We start from the raw sequence: 23,118 nt of genomic DNA, 5'->3' as shown, positions 1-23,118 counted from the left end.
AACCTCGAGCTCCGCGTTCCATTTCACAGAAATAAGGCTGAAAAGAGTTTTGGCTTCGGTTATCAAACCTCGGTGCCTCCAAGAAAAACGTCCATGAAAGCGGCAACTGCCCCTGACGAGGGCGGCCGCCCGAGCGGCGCGGGGCGGGGCGGCGCGTGCTCCGATGCGGGCTGCCTTCCCGCGGTCGCGCAGATCTGCTGAACCGCAGCTAACCGCACAACGCGCCTCGCGCGGCGGGCTGCCGCGTATCTGCCCCGCCTGCCGCCGGGCAGCGCGACGCCGGTGACGGAAGGGCGGCCCGGTGCGACTGCAGAGCTTCACGAGAGCGACGACGGCGAAGACGCCCGCGGAGGCACCGACCGCGCGGACGCCGCCGCCCCCGGCCCGGCCGCGCCCTTCCGCGCAGCTGCGGGGCGGTGCTTCCCCGCACTTCCGGCGGCGGCGCGGGCGGCGCGGGGCCGCCGCCATGCCGATGAAGGGGCGCTTCCCCGTGCGGCGGACGCTGCAGTATCTCAGTCAGGGCGACGTCGTTTTCAAGAGCTCCGTGAAGGTTATGACCGTGAACTACAACACGGCGGGGGAGCCGAGCGAGGGGGCGAGGTGAGCGCGGGCCGGGCGCCGGGGTCTCGGAGCGTCGCCGCCCACCTCGTACCGTGCCGTTCTTTTTCTTCCTCCTAGGAAGTTTGTGTTTTTCAACATCCCCCAGATCCAGTACAAAAACCCCTGGGTGCAGATCATGCTTTTCAGGAACATGACGCCTTCGCCCTTCCTCCGTTTCTACCTCGGTAGGTGCCGCGGGGCCGCTCCGCGCTCTGCCCCGCTCCGCGTCGGCCGCCCGGTCGGCGCTGCTGAGGAGGGGAAGGGCGCCGTGATGTGAGCGCCGCCGCCCGCGCTCGGTTACCCGTTGGCTGACACTCGTGGCAGCTGAAAACTGCATCGACTGTAGCAAAACAGGAGCTGTTTTTTCATCATATCTTTCTTTGAAGCGCTTTTTTGCAGCTACCGTGAAGGTATGCACTGCTACACTGCTGTGAATTTTTTAACAGATAGCGGAGAACAAGTTTTGGTTGATGTGGAGGATAAAACCAACAAGGAGATAACTGAGCACATTAAAAAAATTCTGGGCAAAAGCAAGTAAGTAACTCATAATATAAAGCTAACATTCATTCCCTCTGGCATACATCTTAGTACAGGCCCTAGAAGCCTCTAGGGTCAACAGAAATAAAGAAAAATTCATCAGAACTGGTCTTAGCCAGGGAAATCCATCTTCCTGGTTAATTGTAGCCTGGGAAGAGATGGGTAATGTTGGCAGGTAACAAATAGATTTCTTTTTTTCTAGAGAAACACTTGAAAAAGAGGAAAGAGAGAGAGAAAAACTGTCACATCCTGCAACTTTTGGGCCCAAGAAGTATCATCTGCGAGAGTGCATGTGTGAAATTGAAGGCCAGGTTCCTTGCCCTGCCTTTGTGCCACTGCCCAAAGAGATGAGAGGAAAATACAAAGCTTCACTGAAAAATGAATCATCTGCCTGAAATCTCAGGTCATACAGCTGTGTTTCCTCAGGGCTGGATGATCACGATGGTTCTTCAGAGACAAGTGTTAACAAATCCTGGAAATGGGAGCAAGTTCATGTGATACTGACATCCCATTACAGCCACAGCTAGAATAATTATTGTGAAAAATATTATCAAATAAATGTAAGTTTAAAAAAAAAAAAAAGCAGCTTTTGTTGTGCCAGTTTGCAAACAAAGCTGGGTGAAAGCAACAGAGAAAGCAATGACTGGAGCTTTATTTCCTACTCATGCCTGCAGGTATAAGGCCATAGCAAAAACAGGATGGCTGATGTTGCAGGGGACCTCTGGAGGTCATCTTGTCCAGGACTGTGCCCAGATAGCTTCTGAAGATCTGAGGGAGAGAGCACCACCACAGCCTCCTGGACAGCCTGTGCCAGAGCTCACTCACCCTCACAGCTGGCATTTTTAGCGATGTCCAGAGGGATCCTCCTGTGTTCCAGTTTGTGCCCATTTCTTCTTGCCCTGGCATTGGGCACCACTGGCACTGTCATCCTTGTACTCAAGGTATTGATAAACACTGATAAAATTCTTCCTGCCCCAGCCTTCTTTTTGTTAGGCTGAGCAGTTTCACCTCTCAGCCTTTTTAAGAGATTCCCATCTCTTAATTATCTAGATGGCCCTTGGACTCTCACCAGTATGACCATAGCTCTCTTGTACTAAGCCCAGAACTGGACACAGGACTTCAGCTGTGGGGTAGGGTAGTAGTACTTCCCAGTGCTGAGTGGAGTTGCAGGATCAAGTCCCTCAGCCTGCTGGCAGTGCTTCACCAGCTGTAATGCCTAAGTTCATATTTGGGATAAGAGACTAGGCAAAGAATCTCTCTTAAAGCAGCACAGCATGCCCTGGGCATGTTTTAATTGATCCTGCTGTTTTCTAGCTTGTACTATCTGAAGGAAGACCAATGATAACATACCCCTGCCTGCAACTTAAATGCTTAACTGATTTGGTTGTCACTTAAAGTCTCAAAAAAAAAAAAAATTATCAAGAGAAGTTACAGCTTTGAGAAGCACTGAAAAGAATATCAACAAAGGAGAACAGGCAAGTTGATATTTCAAACATATGCCTTAAAACAATCTTCATTATTCTTAAGAGAAAAAAAAAAAAGTAGCTTTTTAAATACAGAAAACCCCAACCCATACAAAGGAGAACTGGATCTTAACAGCTTCCAGCTAATTCTAGCCAGCAAGACTGTTGTGCTGGAGTCGAGTACTGTTGTACATCTTCTGATGCTACTGGCCCCTGTTCACACAGTTTTAGATCACAGTAGTTTCTGCCATGTGTGATTACACTATTAACAGCATATAAATACCCAATAGTACTACATTGCTTTTAGTATTTACTTGCATAGACCATTAAGTCAGTCTTATATGTGCAAATTACTCTAGAAATAGTTATCAACATTTCTGAGCTAATGGTTGAATGCAACATTTCACACCAGTTTTTAAGGGATGCTTGAATTATCAGGGGCGAGTACAGCACAAAATAGATGTTACTTCATCCCTTTTTTTACAAAGTTTCCATGCAAAGTACTGCATGCAATTTTAAAATGTCAGTGCTAGTTACTTTAGTTTTATAGTTGTCTTCATTTTGTTGTGCCCTGGGAGCCTCACAGCAGTCCAAATACCAGCATACGGTCTTCACAGGGGAGAGAACTTCAGTATCAGTGGGCTGATCTACCACGGTTCACGCTGTCAATGGCCATGAGGTACGCTACTCACAAAAACACGTTGTTACATGTACAGAATGATACTTTATTAGTGTAATTAGGCTGAACATACAAATAGTGCAGCACAGTTACAACAAGGAAAACACTCTTAAATGTGAGAGCTGAAGCCACTGAAATATTCTTTTCATCTCGATATCAAAAGGAGTTTTGGGTTATAATGCAGGGAGCACTCCTTGAATAGCAAACTAGTCTGCCTTGAGTAACTTGTACTATTTATTTTTAAATGAACAATTCTTGGGATAAACTTTACCTATCGATAATTTTTGCTGCCTTTGTAAATCTAATGCCAGAGCACAGAATTCTAGTTTACCACCTTTCAGAATTTTGCTGCACAGACGGTTGGCCCATTTTGCACACAGCAGCACTTCACTCAGCAATAACAAAACGTACTGGCATAAAAAACTGAAGTTCTTCAGACGACCCATTCTGCACCTTTCAACTTCAGATTTAGGCTGCAGTAAGAACAACTGTCCTGAAGTTGCTGCACTGAGTTATTCTGCTCAGTTATCAGTGTTACTGAGGGTACGTTTGTTGGTTTTGTCTTAAACAGAAGTACATACCTCCAACATATTTAAAAGAAAACAAATCTAGAGTTCCTACTGTTTAAATAGCACAATTATTTGTGTTTCTGAAATACTAATTAGTGTCCCAGATACAGCTATGTTATTCATATGTTACTGGAGATATAGTTAAGAGATGTCCCACTCCACAAAACTTTGTCCTTCTCAGTAAGTCCAGTACTATTAGTGTGAGAGTATGATCAGACCAATATCCTCCACTTCAGCTTTAATTAAATGCACCTTTTTTAATTACTCCTCCCAACCACCTTTTCAAACGCTGATGTCTGAAGATGGGCATCTGCATCTCAAAGGAGGGGGGAGGGGGAATGCAGCTCAGACTGTCTTTAGCAAAATACGTGCTAACTTAACATTGAACAATCCTAAATTTTACAATACCAATCTTCAGAAGCCCTCCTGCACCACAGGAGCTGGCCTTCACGTAGTCACTGCCGTGGGCAGAGGTCCACACTAAGATTCCCATCTGGACCTGCTTACTGAAGACATACATACCTGACTCTTGTAACTTCTGATGAGAATCAAGTATAAAATAGGAACTTATATTTGGCACAATCACAGCCCAGCTTTCACAGAATTCCAGTTCAGTGGCAGTTTAGCTCTCCATTGCAAACAGGATTTCTGTTCTTTAAACGTTACAGAGGATTCAAGTCTCAGATAAGACAAATATGATAATTCTGTAACCCAGAGAATATAAAGGAATGTGCACGTTCCTGAATATAATTAGGAATTTCAAGGTCACCCTTAATACTACAGCTTGAAATGATGCTAGCCTGATGTTCTGAAAGTATACTCATCTACATATTCATTCCCACACACACAGCTCTGAAGCCAGTGTGGCCCTCTGTTACACTGCAGTTTGTGCCTAGAGCAACTGGGAAGCTAAAAGTAATGACGAGGTGGCACCTCAGTTCTACCTAGGAGTTCTTATAAACACATTTTAAAAGTTACTCATATTAAGATCAGTGAAGTCTCTAATAGTTTTTAAATCCACTTTATGTATTATTGCACAAAATTGACCTGTATCCTGCATCTCAAAGAATAACAGCAGCCTTTCAACAGCACTTTCTTGCAACTCTCTTAGGACAATTACACTGGCCTGTAACTTACACTGTGCCATTCTCAGAAGATGCAGAGATCTTACAAACACTTTTGTCTCTCCAGTCAAAGCTCCCCTTCAAAAGTCAGCTCAGCCAACCCTGAAACCATTTCAAAGTGAAGTTCCCTATTACTGCTCAACCCTTTTGACCAAAATAAGCACACTGTAAGACAAATTAGTATTAAGATGGTTGTAACAAGTTATTGTAAGTTTTTCTTAGTATGTTTTCTTAGTATGTGTGTCTTAGTTCAAGACCAGCAGCATTCCTCTTATCTTCTTTCTTCTAGGCTGAGTAACATTGGGAATACATAAATGAACGTGTATTAAATAAAATACAACATTCTCCCAATTCCTTGCAATCTGTAGCACTGTTTATAACTGCTTCATCTTCCCATCTCTTAACAGTGAACATGAGATAACTATTACAAGGCGATTACTGCTTCAACACTTGGATTTCTCCTTTTGTTTTGCTAACGTGTACTTCAGTTCTTTCAAGTTCTCTGTCAGTAGCTCCACCTCATCCATTCGTCCACTATGCTTGGCATCAAATATGTAGGCTTTTATATTATCTATCTGTTGGAGAAGCAGTTCCTCCTCTATAGCCTCCTCTCTTAAGATCTCACTGACATCCTCCACTTCAAAGGGATTGGTAGAAGATCCTTCTTCAAATGGATTTCCAGAATTCCAATTGTTCCCAGACTTTTGAAATGGATTTTCATCCTCTTCGAAGGGATTTAAAGTACTGGCAGATGCTCTAGGTGAACTAGTTTGCTCACCTTCCTCCTCATTTTCAAATGGATTATATTCTTTTTTATCACTTTGCAGAGCTGTGTTAAAGAAAGAAATCGGTTGAGATACATCTTTGGCAAATGGGTTAGTGGGATCTTCCTCTGAGAGAGGGGTATCTGTTTCATCTTCAAAGGGGTTTAGACCGGCTGCCTGATTTTGGTCTTTGTCACACTGTGGAATATTCTGGTGTCTGACTGGAAAGATTAAGTGCTCTTTAGCTGGCAGATGCTGAACAGCAGTAGTTTCAAAACTTCGATTCCCTTTCACTTGATTAACATCCAAACCCAATCCATGTGCAAACAAGTTCTGATTCTCTTTCGCAGCTTCATACTGATGTTGCTTGCCTTCTCTGAAATCTAGGGAGCCTGTCCTTGAATGCTGAGATGTGAATTTGTGGTGTTCTCTTTCCCACTCTTTTTCACAAAGGAACTGAAGTTCTTCCCTCTGTTTCTCTTCCTCTTCTGCCTGTTTTTTAGAAAGCTCAATAGCTTTTAGAGTTTGCTGTTGATCATACTCATCCTGAAGTTGCCTCAGGTTTTCTTGCAACATCCTGACTTCATCCAGTCGATTAGCTGCTTTTGCTTGCTTAATAAAGGATGTGATGTTGTCAATCTGCTGAAGAAGTGGGTCTGCTACCTCACTCTGTCGAGATGCGCTAGATGTAGGTAGCCAGCCTTCAGATTTCTTGACTGTTACATTTTTAAGGAGAGTTGCATCACCATTAACTGCACTTGCAGATCTGTAAGTCAAGTCTTTCTGCTTCTCGTCTTGTTTTCTGTGCGTTTCAAGAGCTGCCTAAAACAAACGTATACAGAGAGAACATGAGCTTGAAAAATTCCATTTTTAACTTTCATATTTACAAAAATTAGGCTGTGTACCTTAGATACTGCTGTCACAAACATCAATTCAATCTTTAGTTACTCTGCAAAAAATGTTCATTTTTGTAATGTTACCTATTATTTCTTAATGAAATCTATTCACGTCTGCCTGTACAAACTTGAAGTCCAGAAGGAGCAGTGACAGTGCTGAATATAGAGCGAAAGATACCACAATCCAACTGTTCAAAGAGATGCCTCAGGCAGATTTGGACACTGACCATACCGCATCCACCCATAGCAGATGCTTCTGTAATTGGGCAGTGTAAATACCAATTATATGATTAGCCTTTGGAATGCAATTACCCGTATTTCTTAATTTCTACTGCAACACCAAGCTGGTTTATTTCTCAGTTAGCGATGTCCTTCCTCCCAAGAATCTCTTCTTGAAGCTGCATCCACATCTTTAAATTTTTTTAAACCACCTGGAGAAGTCTTCAAATTCCACTTGTACAAATGACTCAGTTTAAAGCTTTTTGCTGCAGTACAGGCAGAACAACACCACCCTCAAACAAGCCACTGCTGCTTTCTAGAAGCGTCCAGCTTTCAGTACACGTCTCTCTGTTCTGGGAAGAACTACAGTGACTGTTACACAAATCCCTGAAAACAAGCATGGAATGATCTGCACAGAAAATGAAAAAAGAACAACTCCAGTCTTAAGGACAGCTGCTCATACACAGGTAACTACTTACACATCAAGACAAGCTATGAATTGTAATTAATTATGTGTCTGTTTAAGTCCTTGAAGGAGGCCCTCATACAAATACAGATCTTAACCTGCCTTACCATATGCAGTCTTCTCTTCTTCAGCTCGTCATACTGATCTTTGGTTGGCAGGGACATTAGGCCAAACAGTTTTTCCTGCCAAATATTGAAATATTTACAGTGAACGCTTGCAGGCATTCAGGCTAGTTTTAAAGTACTTGAAGGAAACACCAACAAATGTTCCACAGACAAGTATGAGGTACTCCTCCATTGCAGTCACCTTTCCAAGCTGGAACACATCGTGGCTGCTGTAACTATACTGCTAGCTAGGCTGGGGCTCTGCCAGAGACAAAGCCAAGACTTACAGATTTTCTTAGGCCCCTGAACCAATGCTGCTCTGACTATGCTATCCATATTCAGAGTGACTGGAGGAAAGCTACAGAAGTAAATCTCTATAGAAGTAAGCCTTCTGTCAAAAGAAGTCTTAAGTCACACAGATGGGCAGCAAAGAACAGAACACTACATAAAATTTAGCTCATAACATATGCTCTATTTACCTGAACAAAAAGAGTAGCCGAGTATCTTATCATTCTCTGAAGCTGTAGTGTTTTAGGATGAGGCTGGGGCTCTTCGTGCAAGCCTAGACTCAGAATCTTCTTACTGAATCAAAGCAAACATAAGCTCATCCATTCAACCACAAGGGCCAAGGAAAATACAACAGAAAGAGAGGGAGACAATACCAAATGAACATTTTTAGATGTTCTATTAGGTAAGCCATTCTAAATATTACCAGCAGTAATCATTAATTTATTCATTTATTTTAACTATGCCTCTATTTGCTTCCTCGGTGCATGCTTAGAAAAGGAAACAGAAATTGATGGTGCACAGGAACAGCATCTACTTTTCAACATGCTCTTTACAATGGCGCAGGCAAGTTGATTGTATGAAGAAGCAAAAGCCCAGGTAGTTGTGGATAAGAAGGAGAGTTATACAAGCTGTATCGGAAGAAGGGAGAAACATAATTCAGTGTGTATATAGCAAGAGAGAGCGCGTGAACTTCCTTTACCTCAGGGCATCTATAAGTTCGTACACTTTTTGAATCTCCACCCTCAAGTCATTAGCATGTTCAAGACTGTAGGTTGTCTCCCCAGCACTACAAAATAAACACAACTTCACTGTAAGTCGTACCTCCAGTGAACGATACATACAACACTAAAAGCTATCCCAAGAAGATGTCAACAAATGTGAGGATAAATCATCCATTAAAATGCTTTTATTTAAGCTCAATGTATTTAGAAACCCTTTCTTGCTGACAGAGTGGAAAATATCAACCTGTAAACATGAATATTTACAAGTACAGGAAAAATTAATTTTAGTATAAGAAGAATCTCACTCTATCAATAATACTTAAGATAAATATACACAACAAATGCACCTATTCTGCTTTTTTTTTTTCCAAGCATAGAAAAAGCCTCGCTGATCAAATAAGCAACTACAACATTAAAATAAGTTTTCTACTTATGTTTGTCATAAAGCAGAAGTCTGGAAACCCACGTAGGCATAATATTTAAGATTCTAGCAACTGAGTCCACGTGGAGACACTATCACTAATTCTCATATTTATTGAAGAAAACAAATTAGTATTTTATATGGAAGCACTTCAGAGTTTTTAAGCTTGCCCTTCCTTTTGTGCCTGACACATACAAAAGCACCATCATGCTCTCAAAAGCAACCTTCCAGGACTCCACACAATCAGCAGCAGCACTCCTAATTCAGTCCGTAACTCCATCTTCAAAGCTACAGAACTTGTAAGATCGCCTATAGGCCAGCCCAGTGACAGGGGACCAACCACATCTTAGTATGTGATTATGTGCCTCTAAAGAGTCAAAACACAGACACAGTTATTTCTGCAGTTGGATCGACTAAATGAAATCTGAATTAAGGAAGGAACCTCTCTATTATTTCAACAGAAAAATTCAGGAAGTAGGGAAAATAAAACCACCCGCATTTTTGGTAAGGCTGCACAGAAACGCTGTCGCAGTGCTTTTGAAATGGGATCCTAGTGCTCTTCATGAGGAGATCAAACGTTGTTAGGCGGGGAGGAATGAAAGTGAGCCAGCATAGCACCCACCAGTATGTGCATTTGTACACACTACTTACTCTTTGAAGTTTCCAAGATGTTACGAAAAATGCATTTAAAGTAGTAAAAATCCAAATAAAAAGTCACAGGAGCCTAGTTTATATCTCCTTTGGGGCAATTTCCTCATCTTTGTGTGCTGCAGAGCTTCCTTCTATGCCTTTGGGGATTCCTTGAAACGTATCGATGTCAGCAATACCACAAATCCCAGGTGTAACTTTTTTTTCATAGCCAAGTAATGTACTGTTTTTACTTCCTGTCTTCACTACTCCATGGCATTTCATGTACTAAACACACGTTGCAGGCTTACATCATTTACCCCATATGACAAGTCTTTTAGCAGGTCTTATATATATGGGCTTATATATATAGGCTTATATATAATTACATTATCTATTACTTAATTACATTGAGTAATATAGCAATAAAATTCTGAGCACACTGAAATCAAAAGCTAGTTATAACTGGTAAAACTCTAAAATTTCTCCAATTCTACAAATAAAAATATAAGCCTAGCACTTTTTTTAATACAGATTTGTGGCAAGAAAATATTAATTCAGTTAATACTAAGTCATAAGTTAAGTTATCCCAGGGATGACACTCATCAGATTTAAGACTTGCTTTAGTAATCTAGTTTGTGAATTAACTTAAGCTTTGGATAATTATTTGTCTAGATTGAAACAACAGAAAAACCTAACATTTTTTCATGACCAACCCATGCCCACAGCCTTACCACACCTATTCCTTGCCTACTTTGCAAACTTCCAGGGGAAGAAATACACATACGTTCACGAACAAAATCAGTAAGTGGGGCTTACTTCAGAGATTCTGCCATCCTTACGTATTCTGGTGCCTTCTGGTCAACCTTCTCCATGCAGAGTCGGAGTTTCTTTAACAACGCACACAAAAGCACAACTCGTATTAGAACGCTGACAGAAGCGCCTGCTGACGCAAACCTTTCAACGTGCCCACGCACAGTCAAAGCTAATAGCTGTGAAAGCCATCTAACTTCTCAGGATCACAAGGTGCCCAGAACACAGATGGCATTGTCAAGAACAGAGACAGAGTCTCCAAACCCATGCAAGATGAACTCTGATGTTTTGATGGACAACTTCCAGTCTTATTGTCTTCACAGAAAAGCACCAACAGAAATCCCCATTAATATTAAACGTGGGGCTGGGAGAAGGGCTTGCAGGTTATCAGGAAGATTCCCAATGAACATCAGTACCTGCTATTAAAGCATATTTGAACACAGAATTCCAGCCGCACGCTGCTGTTCCATTTAATGCTTGCCACTAGAGTGGGGACAAACGGTTCTTACAACACGAAGTTGTATAGTTTTAGCAGAGCCCTAACAAACAGAGCTTAGCAGAGCTAACACCAGCACAAGCACATAATTGATTTTAAAAGAACAGTTCTGTCAAATCCCAGTTGACGTTATTCACAATGTTTAAGGGACATCTCAAAACCATTAGTTCCAGATGAGAACAAAAAGGAAAATTAGAACAAGGTTTTAAGCCACCACAGGATGTAAATAATATATGGCCTCTGAATGCTACTTTCAGATTTATCTTTGCTATTAGAATATTAAGCCATAAAGGACTTGGATGCGAGAACAAGCAAGGAGTTTGATTTACCTCATAGAGTTTCACAATCTCTGGAGTGTATTCTTTCTCATCAATCTGTTGTTCTCTTTTCAGCAGAGTATCTTTGCAGTGCTGACAGCAACGGATTTGGTCATCATCCTTCTCATCCAGAACAGAGCTCACACTGCTTATACTGCTAATGCTGCCTCGGCGGGAGCCATGCACACTGTTAGGTGAGGCGTTGGGGCTCGTGTGAGAACTCAAGGCCTCTTTACTGGCACTGGTGAGTTTGCCTAAAAATTATGCATGGGTAATTTTACAGTGACATGAGAAGCCAACAGATTTCACCAACACTAATATTTCACTTCAACAAAAGCTAGCATTACCCAAAATACTAGAAAACCAGCTTGAACAGACTGCTGAAAGACACAAAAGGAACACATAACAACCAAAACTACAAATCCGAATTTGGGTCTTCACTGCAAGATCCTGCTTCACTTTGAAAGCAGTGAGAGAACATACTACTGGAAACCACTCACTTTGTTTATGCCTAGTAGCATTCTCACACTGGATCTTGCAGTTATAAAAAAAACACATGGAAAAGTGGATATGTTAATACTATCCTTATTTTGTGCTGGAAATCTCTGGAAAGCCCAATTAACATCATTTATTTCCACAGAAAAATAGTCTCCTCTCCAATGCACTAGATAAGGAAAGTGAAGTTGGAAGGGCTTCTTAAAGGCTTGTGGATTAATTCCCTTCATGTCAGCATTTGGACAGCCATGGGCAAGACTCAACACTTCAAAATGGTATGGATATTTCAACAATCTTGGCAGTTATGACTCCAAAAATTAATACTGTCATAGCTGCAATACTCAGAATTTTGGAATACACTACTTACAGCATTAGTTTGCGCTAGTATACTTCAGTGTTTTGTTGAGGGTAATCTAAAATTTCTGACGCTAAAGAAGGAACACAAAGAATAGAGAAAGCATTCTTATTCTGTTTTACACACAAGTGCCTGCATGGAATTGAAGGACACCTTCAAGGAGGAGTTTTCCATACCTATAGGCAGAATATATTAAGCTTGTTTCTTTGTTGCAAAACAAAAAAAAAAAACAGGATGCATTCAGCACTCTGAGTGAGATAAAGAGAGACTAACACCACCCTCCACACTTACTTGCCAAGGGAAGACTGATAAGTTCCATGCACCTCTTGCACATTATAGACCCACACAGCCGGCAGTGGTGACGCCTGTTTCGCATGCTGAACTTATTGCCACAGTCTGGGCAGAATGGAACGTCCTGGTCATTGACCCAAGGCACAACAGACTTCTCTATAGCTGTAATCGGGTGGAGGAGGAGGCAATACACACAATATAAGACGTTAGTTCAATTAATTCCTTAGCTGGGAAACTAGAAAGGCATATAGTCTGAGGTAAGCTCTTACCAACCTCTTATTTTAGCTGACTCGGTGTTTGCTCTGTCAAAGGATGTAAGCTAGAAGATAAACAACACATTAAAAGAAAAAAACCAAAAAAAAACAACAAAACTTTTCCTCCTTACAGAAGCACAAAGACAAAGAACCCACAACACCCCCCGCACACCCATCAAGTTAAAAAATGTGTCTTTTAAAAAGATAAAATAGGAAGATGTCTGAATTTGGCATTAAGATTCAGACAAGTGATAAACAATTACTGCCAAAATTACAAGAGTCAGAATATTTTGACACAATTCTTATATCATCCAACATTATCGTGTCTGAGTGAAAATGCAAGTTGGCAAGTGGAGGATTTTACAGAACAAATAGCTTGACAAAAGCAAAAGGAGCAATCCTGTAAAGTAAAAGATGAAGAAAGCATGTGAAGTAGCATCTTGTGCTTGAAAATACTGTACAGTAACAGAAATCATACCCACAGTACAGAGTACAACCAAACACACTACACAAGGATATAAAGGGAGGACAGTAAGATGTGAAAAGACTCAGTTTACTACTGTTTAACAATTGCACTGCCACATAAATGGGCACCCTTTGCACTAAAATAGAATTTTTTATTTAAGAAACATTTAAATGGCTGGAATATTAAGTAGTAACAAGATTACCTTTTCTAACCTGATTAACAACTTATTGACTTCAACTACATAGTGATCAATCCTGGCTGCTCGGTATTTCTTGAAACTGGAAAGATGGCTTCTCATAGCACCTTAGGGAGAGAGAACTCAGAGTCACTCGGTGTTCTACACGAATTTAAACACCTTTCAAAATGCAGCTCTTCCTTTTTTTTCCCACCATTTATTTTTTCAGGTTCAAATGAAATTTTGACACATTAGAATTCCAAGTTCTCACGGTACTGAATAAAGCACGCAGGCTAGCCTCCAGCTAGCAATGAGCAGTGTTTTATTTCTACTACAGTAAAGCAAAGAAGACTACATTAAAGAAAACATTTGCAACAGATTTTTTTTCATCTTTATCCCTCAGTTACATTTGGTAAGGTGTTACCAGCCAGTCTTGTTGTCAAGAACTGCTCCTGTTATTTCCTTACTACATCTGGAACAAACACAAGATGCAAGTCCAATGATTATCTGAGGCCCATGCAACAGCAGCTTCTTCCAGATTGCTATCATCCTTCTCACCTTTAGGGGTCTGAACCAAATCCTTGATCATATCACAGATTTGCAGAAACCTCATCACGAGTATACAAAAGAAGAATACAGCATCTATTTAAATATATAATTCATTCTCAATAAACCTGGGTTTAGGTTTTGATCTTTTCCATAAGCCAGATATTAAAAAAATCAGAGTTACAGTCAAAAATTCTTCTTCTGACTAGTAGAACAAAAGCAGATGTTGCTCTTTGACACTAACTGTACAATGTCACTTCCTTGTTGTAATGAAATACGTAGAAACCTCTCTGTAGCCAAATTCATAGGAAGGGGAGAGCCCCTCTGAGTAACCTGATTCAATCTCTGCAGTGGAGACATTATAGAAACCCCCACATCCCTCCACCAAATCATGTTAAAATCTGCAAGATTCATCTTCTCCACTCTGGTTATTTAAAAAAAAAAAAAAAAAAAAGCCAGTTATCTGCAAAGCTTGGATTCTGCAGTCCCAAAGGACTAAATTCCTCATCTGTCAGCACCACAGCAGAACTTTCAGGACCCACCAGAGACAGTGCTGCCTCCTCCCACCTAAAAATAACCACAGCATTTCTATAATAGTAAAAAGCAACTTCCAGTAACAGTATCTGTAAGTACAGACTCATTTAACATATTTGCTAACTTCTGCAATGTCTGACCCTGCAGCCAGAGTTTGGCTGCTTATTTTTTAAAGTGAAATGACTTAACGATAGATTACCTGTACCTCAAATCCAAAGAAATAGCTGGTAGAGTTTGAACTAAGGGATAAGCAATAGTTTATATGTCTGGCAAAACATCTGCTTTAAGAGTAACCAAAAAGCCATAGATTTAACACGGCTGTAGCAACATTAAATAGCAGTGGAATAATAATGGATTATCACCTGTTTTGTAAGAAGCCAGATGGTGATGGTTGCAGAACCGGTAAAGCTGGATGCACAGAGCAAAATATGTACCAAAAAGAACTCCATAGCTCAGACCCAATGAAATGACTGCTTTTGAGAATAGTTTACATCCTAGCTCTATAGATCTTCCCTCCCCACCCCAATCTACACTTTCCTCATCATCCTATACAATGCATGCAGGCAGCAGAGGATCGATATGCAAGCCATGACTCCACACTACAGTAAATCACATGTAATACAAACAATTCCACACAGCTTCAGCAATACTCACTTTTTCCCTATTAAAATTAAAAGTTACCTCCACCATGTATCACTCTCAAGCTCACCTACCCAGCTCTTGGGGCTCCCACATGTATGGATCTATGCCACCATAGCTGAATGACTCATATCGTTCCTGAGATCCAGAATCAGTTCTGTCATCTCCTTCTCGTTTCAGCAATTTCTTCTTTGCTCTCTTGGCCTTCTGGACAAGACCTGAAAATAGACAAGCCCGCATAAAGAAGAGCAGGCAGTTCGCCTCTCAGTATTCATCTTGTGAAACTAGGATGGTGTACTTCTTACCACCTGGAACAAATCTCTTGCCTTCACAACAAGTCAATATGCTCTGTTTAGAACCAACGCATTGTTCAGCGTCACCAATGGCAGGAAATGCTTTCTGTTATCTGTTAAAGCAGTGCTGTGGTCCTAATGACAAACAGGTAATTTTAGGCATTCCATACAGGGGCATCACTATAAAAGAGTGGACTGTATCAAACTGTGAGACCCTACTTCATAGAGCACTGGCAGATTGTATGTGTGCTCTTAATTCCTAATGATTTTCTTTGGATTCAAGGACGTTCCATACCTTCTTTGTACTTTTGCACAGAAGCACAAGCTAAGAACATCAGTGTGCTGTGCACCCAAGCAATTTCAAAAGAACTGAAAGATCACCACATTATCTTGTACAACAGCTAGTGAGAGGAGAGCAGTCTCCTGGGTTAAAAAGAAAACTTCAAACTCCAGCATTTTTATGTTGGCAGAAGGTAAGGACACCACTTCTTTTGGTAAACACATTCAGTATCTTCTAGAGTTAATTCCCTTAGACATCTGCTGAAAGCCGGGTGGCAGGTGCAATGCTATAAATGATGTTAAGTGACGTTAAGTACAGCAATAACAGCACAGTAGTAAAGTCCCAGGCTGGTACCTGGCAGGAAGCAGAGGTTCCCCCGTTCTTTAAGGCCTCCGACTAACGTCTGGAAACTCACGTGCATTACAGTACCAATCGGGAGTTCTCACGTAAAAAAACGTGCCCAGAAAACAAACAAAAGCCAACAGCAACCCGCAGCACCAAGCGCCGCGGCCGAGCGGCACGGAGGCCTGCAGACCAGGAAGCGGCCGCGCCAGGAGCGAAGGAACGCGACGCGCCCGGCCCTGCGTACAGCAGCGGGGCCCCGCGCCTCTCTCGTCCCGGGCTTCCGTCGGCGTTCCAGCGCCGGCAGGAATCCGGAGCGCCCGCGGCACGGCGGCTTCCGCCGTGCGGGACTCGACACGGCGGACGGGAGAACGCCGGGAAACCGCCGCGGCCCTTACTTCGGAGCTGGCCTCTGACGTCTCTGTCCTCGCCCAAGTGCTCCTCCTCGTAGTGCGCCCGCAGCTGCTGGAACGCCTGCAAGTCCTTCAGGCACAGCGGGCACAAGAAGCCCTCCCGCATCTCCGCCGCGTCCCCGAACGGCGGCGCGCAGCCGGACGCCATGGCGCCGCGAGCTCAGCGCTGCGGCATCGCCGGCGACGTTCAGAAACGCGGCGCCGCGGAGCGGGGCGGGGCGGCCTCTCCTCGGGGCGGGCCTCCTGTGGCCGCGGAGCCTACGCGAGGGACGAACCCGCAGCCCGGCTCCGCAGGAAGGATGGGAGAAGACGAGGGGCGGAGCGGCGGCTGAATCGAACAAAACGGCTCTGGGCGGACGGAGCTCAGGAGCCGGACCGGGCCCGGCGCCGCGCGGACGATGGGGCGGGGCTTCACCTCGCGCTGAGGGGCTCCCGCCCCGCCCGGCCGGGGGCCGCCGCCAGCCCCAAGGCTCGGCCCCACGCTCCCCGGCTTGTCCCCTCGCCTTGGCTCCAGGCAGGGGCTGCGCGGCCCCGCCTCCGCCGTTCGCACTCGCTCGGTGGATCCCGAGCGGCCCGGAGCAGTAGAGCCCGGCGGAGGGCGGGGCGAGCGCCGAGGTACGGATGGACGGGCGGGACTTGGGCTCGGCCTGCGGCGGGGGCGCTACCGACGCGCGAAACGGGTCCGGCGTCACGGCCGTGAGGCGCCCGTGCTCGGGGCGGGGCTCCGGCTGGGCGGGCCGACGGACTGCGAAGGCGTTCCGAAGCGGCCGCGGGGAGGAGCAGAGGCGCACGTCCTTACGGCCCGGCCACCGAAGCGCAGCGCGGATTCCCGCGCGTCGGTCGCCGCGGTCCGGCCGTCACTTAGAACCGGAGAATCGGCCGGCTTGGAAAAGCTCCCTGAGATCACCGAGTCCGGCCCGGCCCGGCCCGCCCGCAGACAGCGTCCCTCAGGGCCGCGGCTCCGCGCTCCTGGGGCGCCCGCAGGGCGGAGGCCCCGCCGCTCCCTGGGCAGCCGTGCCGGCGCCTGGCCGCTCCTTCGAAGAGCGCCTCGCTCCTGGTAGCGGCCCGACCCTCCGCGGGCGCAGCTGCAGGCCGTTACGCGATCGCCTTCAGCGTCTTGTCGCGTCACCGGTGGATCTGACCTATTTTGTATTTGTAATTCCACCATCCTGCAAAACCGTAATGGGAAATCAAACTCTTACGATGGAACTGATATATGGTCAGGGGGCTGCAGCACCTCCCCTACAAAGACAGGCTGATGGAGCTGGGCTTCTTCAGCTTGGAGAAGAGAAGCTGAGGGGTGACTTCATTGCAGCCTTCAGTACCTAAAGGGAGCCTACAAACAGGAGGGGAAATCAACTCTTGGAAAGGGTTGATAACTGCAGGACAAGGGGAAATGGTTTGAAGTTGAGGGAGGGGAGATTTAGATTGGAGTCGGCCTGTGGCGGGGGCGCTACCGACATGCAAAACAGGATTTAGATTGGATGTCAGGGGGAAACTCTTTACAGAGAGAGTGGTGAGGTGCTGGAACAGCTGCCCAGAGAGGCTGTGGATGCCCCGTCCATCCCTGGAGGTGTTCAAGGCCTTGATGGGGTTGGATGGGGCACTGGTCAGCCTGGGATAGTATTAAATGTGGAGGTTGGTGGCCCTGCATGCAGCAGGGGAGCTGGAGATTCATGATCCTCGAGGTCCCTTCCAACCCTGGCTAGCTTTTCATGCTGCTGTTATGTAAAAAGTACACTTCTAGACTCTCCCTGATTTGTCTGGAAGGATTTGAAGCACAGGTTGAACAGACCTGCTAGGATGTGCTCAATAGTCTGGATCTGGAAAAGCCTTTTTTCCATAAGCATCTCACAGAGCTCCTAGGTTTTCTCATTGCATTGCATAGGCATGTGTGTGGAGTTAAGCTAGTATAATGCTTGAAGAGAATGAACCTCGAGCAACTCGGCACTGTTTTTCCTTCTTGTGTTCCTCTCCTTGGAGAAAGAGAGCAGGAACCAGCCTGAGGCTCAATGTATTCCAGGGTTCACTTGCTGTGGTAGGATCTCCCTGGGTTTTATGCAGCTTCGTAGAGAAACGTTGTCCTAGAGAAGCTGGCAGCCTTTCACTTGCACTTGGTAAAGTGCTTGGTAAAGAACTGGCTGGAGGGCTGGGTCCAGAGAGTGGCAGTGAATGGAGTTAAATCCAGCTGGCAACCAGTCATGAGTGGTGTTCCCTGGGGATTGGTATTTGGGCCTGGCCTCTTTAATGTCTTCATTGATGACCTGGACAGTGGGATTGAGTGGACCCTTAGTAAGTTTGCAGATGACACCAAGTTGGGAGGAAGTGTCGATCTGCCTGGGGGTAGGAAGGCCCTTCAGAGGGATTGGGACAGGCTGGGCTGGGCTAAGGCCAATGGGATGAGGACCACCAACACCAACTGCTGGGTCCTGCACCTTGGCCACAACAACCCCCTGCAGTGCTATAGGCTTGGGGCAGAGTGGCTGGAAGACTGTGTGGAGGAAATGGACCTGAGGGTGTTGGTTGACACTCAGGTAAATGTGAGCCAGCCGTGTGCCCAGGTGGCTAAGAAAGCCAGTGACATCCCAGCCTGTATAAGAAATAGTGTTGTCAGCAGGAGCAGGGAGGTAATCATCCTCCTGTACGCAGCTCTGGTGAGGCCACCCCCCAGGTACTGTGTTCCATTTGTGCCCCTCACTGCAAGAAAGGCTTGGAGGCCCTGGAGTGTATCCAGAGAAGGACAACAAAGTTGTAAGGTGTCAGGAACACCTCACAACAGTTGAGTGAGCTAGGATTGTTCAGTATGGAGAGGAGGAGGCACAAGGGAGACCTTGCAGCTCTCTACAACTCCCTGAAAGGAGGTTGTGGCAAGGTGTTGGTTGGCCTCTTCTCCCATGTAAATAGGGATAGGACTAGGAGGAATAGGTTCAAGTTGTGCCAGGGGAGATTCAGGTTGGATATTAAGAAAAAATTCCTTCTCCGAAAGAGTGGTCAGACACTGGAACAGGCTGCCCAGAGAGGTGGTTGATACCCTGTCCCTGGGAGGTGTTCAAGGAAGGCAGAGATTTGGCAGTGAGGGAGATGATCAGTGGGATGGTTGCACTAGATGATCTTGGAGGTCTTTTCCAATCTTGATGATTCTGTGATTCTTCGATTCTGGCACTGAGACAACTCGTGCCTGGTGCAAACTCAGGTCAAACCAACTACCTGTCCCTTTGTTGTTACCTGCCCCTTTTGTTTGGACCTCTGCTGGGGCAAGTGATCTGTAACACACTGAGCCAGTGAAGGAATCCTCCATATGTACAGGTGCCTCTGGGAAGTTGGCAAGAGCTGAAGAGATAGAAAAGGGCAGTGAGATCTGGGCTTGGATGGGAGGAAGTATGTAGAGAGAAGTGATAGTGGAAATGAGTTAAAAATACAAAATTAGGTGCAGGACCTGTGATGATGTGGCTGTAGGCATTTCAGTTTTCTTCTTCCTGTTGTGTGTGTGTGTTTTGTTGGTTTAATCAGAAGTATGGCTTGCTAATATGAGAGTAAGGAGGAGGCAGGAAAAGAGATGTGCAGAATGGAAGAAGCGTTCGTCACTAGGTGGCACAAGAAGTCTGAGAACGATCGAGGACTTGCTGGGGCTCTTTGCAGTGGATTTCACAGCACACAGTGCTACTAAACCATTTGCTTTTTTTTTTTTTTTTTTTTTTTTCTGCAGCACTCAGGATAATACTGCCTGAAATCTGCGAGGCCAGCGACCCAACGACTCTGCAAGCTCAGCCCTCTCCTGGTCTGTCATTCAGAAGTAGTAAGAGTCAGGTAAAAAGAAGAGAGAGACTACCAAAGAGCACACTTTTTTTTTTTTTTTTTAATATGCTTTTCTCTGTAGCTTCAATAACTGCTTATTTTCAGTAGGATAATTCTAAAAGCTCATTAAAGTGGTAAATACAGCAATTAAAGTCCAGTAGCTTAATGTTGAATTCAAACAGCACAGCAACAAGGGCTGGCTGCAGTGAGTTGTGATGAGAAAGGTAATGTGCTGAGATGTTTATTACAAATCAAACATTTCACTGAGTCTTTAGTTTGTTAATTGTGTTCTTTTACATGTTATGCCTTTGAGATTAAATTTCACTAAACTAATTGTTTTGAATAACAACACCATATTGCGTAGGTCATTCTTGAAAAGGGGAATTTCATTCAGCACTTTGAAACATAGATGCTATTTGCATATTTATGCATATAAATTATTTTTAGCACTTTCTGAGGAACTCACTTCCCATTAAGTGACTGCATCTGTCTAATAGGATTTGGATCTTTATGGAAGTATGAGACACTTCTAGAGAAACTCTCATAGGATGTCTCTTAGAGAGATTTATAGAAGCAATAGAGAAAGTTAGCACAACAGATGTAGTGATGTGTTGAGTGGTATCCATTCCCAAAGCAAAATTTGGGTTTGTATAACGTCAAGAAAGTGGTAGGGAATAACCTCGGTTTGTGTTGGCATAAATGAGCTGTTGTAATACCTACAGTGGTGAATGTTAGGACGTGGTCTGGTGCTGACTTGGCCATTGCTAATACCCAAGAGGAGAGTGAAAAGATGGAAAGTGTCAGCCCTATAGCCATGGAGCAGTCCTGTTAGAAATACATTTCAGTTGGGTTCTCTTATGTTCTTTGACTTCTTGTAATAACTTCAGTGGAATTGGAATGTAAAATAATGGAATCTGATCACAGCATAAGAGAGGTAAATGTAGACCAGGGGTAATTCTTTATAATGCCTGTCTGCTTCTCAAGAAATGTAGTGAAGCATTTTTGCATAAATACGGTTTACTCACTGGCACAAAAAAAAAAAAAAAGTTTACCCAATCTGAAAATTTATGATGTTGAGTTCAATACAGCCTTTGAGGCAGAAGCAAAGAGTAGAAAAACAACATCATCTTCCCAAGCATTCCCTGAACTAAACAACTACTCAATCTAAATGGAAGTTCTGTTTTGAAATTGGCCTAAATTCAATTTTGTAATTTAATGATAAATTGGAAAAAAAAGAAAAAGTAAACCTTCTAAAATTGAAATGGGTAGTGCAAAATATTTTCAGTAATGCAAAATGATTTGATTTTCATTTGTATGAGAAAACAATTTTTTTGGTTGGTTCGTTTTGATTAGATGGGTCTAAACTAACATTTTTGTTGTAGGTTTTTTTGTTGTTTTTTTTGAGAGAAATAAAAGGATTGCAAATCTCTGTTAATTTTAATGAACCTCATATATTCAGTGTACTCGATTTGTCTTACAGTAAACACTTTGATAGAAAGAGTACTTGTTTCATTAGTCTGCAAAGAGATTATAGGAGTTATGCTTCTATGCCAAAACTATGATTTTTCCTATGTTTACAGAGTCATCAATCAAAATTGACAGCGTGATGATTTGTGAGAGCTGCAGCTGACTTAACTGTTGAGCCCCATTTACCTGATGTGCCTTTTAACTGCTTCAGTACTGGCAGGCCTGCTGTCCATACAAATTTATCTCTTCCCTTGACACAGCAAAAGATTCTGGCCTACTGGTATTGAGTTTTGTGGAATAGCACCATTTTAAACAGAGCAGCTACATTATAAAGAGAAGCAGAAAAATCAGAATTCCCGTGTTTACATTTTATTCAATGTTGTAACTGTAGGATCTGTACACCACAACGTCTAGATAATGTTTGAGATCCATTTCAGATTTCGAGGAGGCCCATATTGGGCAGCCTCTGTTCTGTTCTGCCTACACAGTTGTTTAGGAGCCAATTCCCATTTGAGCAGCACATCTGAAGTCAGTAAGTGGAATACCTCCTCACTGCTACCTGCTTGCTTCACAAGAGGAAGAGGCTGCTTAACAATGAATGATTTGTGGTTCTTCAGCAGGGCTGCTGTTGATGTCCTCTGCAATACAACCTGACAAAGAGCTTCTCCTAGTGGCGTGCTTGGTTTTTTTTTTCTTGGCTGCTTTGTCTCTGAGAATTTTTTTGTACAGTCCAATTCTATTTTTTATTTGTCATCTTTTTTTCTTCTGCCTTCCTCCTTCTCCCCCTCTTCTTCTTTTTTTTTTTTTTTTTTTTTTTTTTTTTTACAATAGTTCCTTCAGGCATCTTACACATCAGCAGTGGTTTCAGAGTCAAAAGGGAACTGATGGTGGAAGCATACATTTCTCTGTGGAAATTTCTTTAAAACAATCATATTTCAGATATCCTATTCAAAGAAGGTCACTTTCCTTTGTTTTGCTTCTCATGATTTCACATTTTCCATAATATCTTTTATCTATTAAAATGTTTGTACTGAGTCACACTCATTTACATTCAGGTAGGATATCCATTAATGATGGCAATAAACTAAATTCCTCTGGTATGACAAATTGATACCTGGTTTACCTCCATCCCATTTTGCGGGAGTATTTGTGTGTTTTCCAGTTTTGTCCTTTTTCAGACCAGATTGCCATCTTTTCATGTGAACATGAGGAAGGCACAATGTTTTGTTACCTGTGAGTAGCAAAGGAAGGTGCTACTCATGTCACCAAGCACTTCTTGTGCCAGCTTTCTTGTCTGGCTCACTAGCGTCAGCTCAAATGAGAGTGGCTGCAGTGAACTCGAGAGCTGTCTTTACTTTCTGGCTAAGATCAGCACATGAGATTAGTATCTGACATGCTTTGTCTCAGTGAGGGAGCTGTAGATAGCACAGTGTTCTCAAGGAACTTCTCCATCTATCTTTATCAGAGACCTCTGTGTTCAGCCTGAATCCTTCCTTGTAAGAATGAATCCTTCCTGTAAGAGTGGGGCCTTCACTCTCTTCTTGTTGAAAGTGGGGCTTTAGCACTCGAGTGAATACTGTCCATCTATTTCCAAAAAACAAGTATGCTCCCCTCTATATCTTTTTTTTGTCATATCTGTGTTCAGGCTGTACTTGCTGTGCTTCTCCA

General features: G+C 43.7%; 2 protein-coding genes across 2 annotated transcripts; one reads left to right on the top strand and one right to left on the bottom strand.

Moving 5' to 3' along the window:
• Nucleotides 1-466: 466 nt before the first annotated feature.
• Nucleotides 467-1,653, top strand: MRPS25 (mitochondrial ribosomal protein S25; the record flags this gene model as incomplete). Its single annotated transcript, XM_079540269.1, has 4 exons — nucleotides 467-600; nucleotides 679-785; nucleotides 1,047-1,134; nucleotides 1,340-1,653. The coding sequence occupies 4 exons, from the start codon at nucleotides 467-469 to the stop codon at nucleotides 1,530-1,532; spliced, it is 522 nt and encodes a 173-aa protein (XP_079396395.1). The 3' UTR covers nucleotides 1,533-1,653.
• A 3,762-nt stretch (nucleotides 1,654-5,415) lies between these two features.
• RBSN (rabenosyn, RAB effector) lies at nucleotides 5,416-16,336 on the bottom strand (the record flags this gene model as incomplete). Its single annotated transcript, XM_079540132.1, has 11 exons — nucleotides 5,416-6,558; nucleotides 7,425-7,499; nucleotides 7,901-8,003; nucleotides 8,410-8,496; nucleotides 10,299-10,369; nucleotides 11,118-11,359; nucleotides 12,247-12,408; nucleotides 12,520-12,565; nucleotides 13,169-13,269; nucleotides 14,935-15,078; nucleotides 16,174-16,336. The coding sequence occupies 11 exons, from the start codon at nucleotides 16,334-16,336 to the stop codon at nucleotides 5,416-5,418; spliced, it is 2,337 nt and encodes a 778-aa protein (XP_079396258.1).
• Nucleotides 16,337-23,118: the final 6,782 nt, after the last annotated feature.

Source organism: Tetrao urogallus (genome assembly GCF_951394365.1).
Source record: "Tetrao urogallus genome assembly, chromosome: 10".
Taxonomy (NCBI): Eukaryota; Metazoa; Chordata; class Aves; order Galliformes; family Phasianidae; genus Tetrao; species Tetrao urogallus.
Note: the sequence above shows the minus strand (reverse complement) of the source record. Positions and strands in the feature narration are given on the sequence as shown.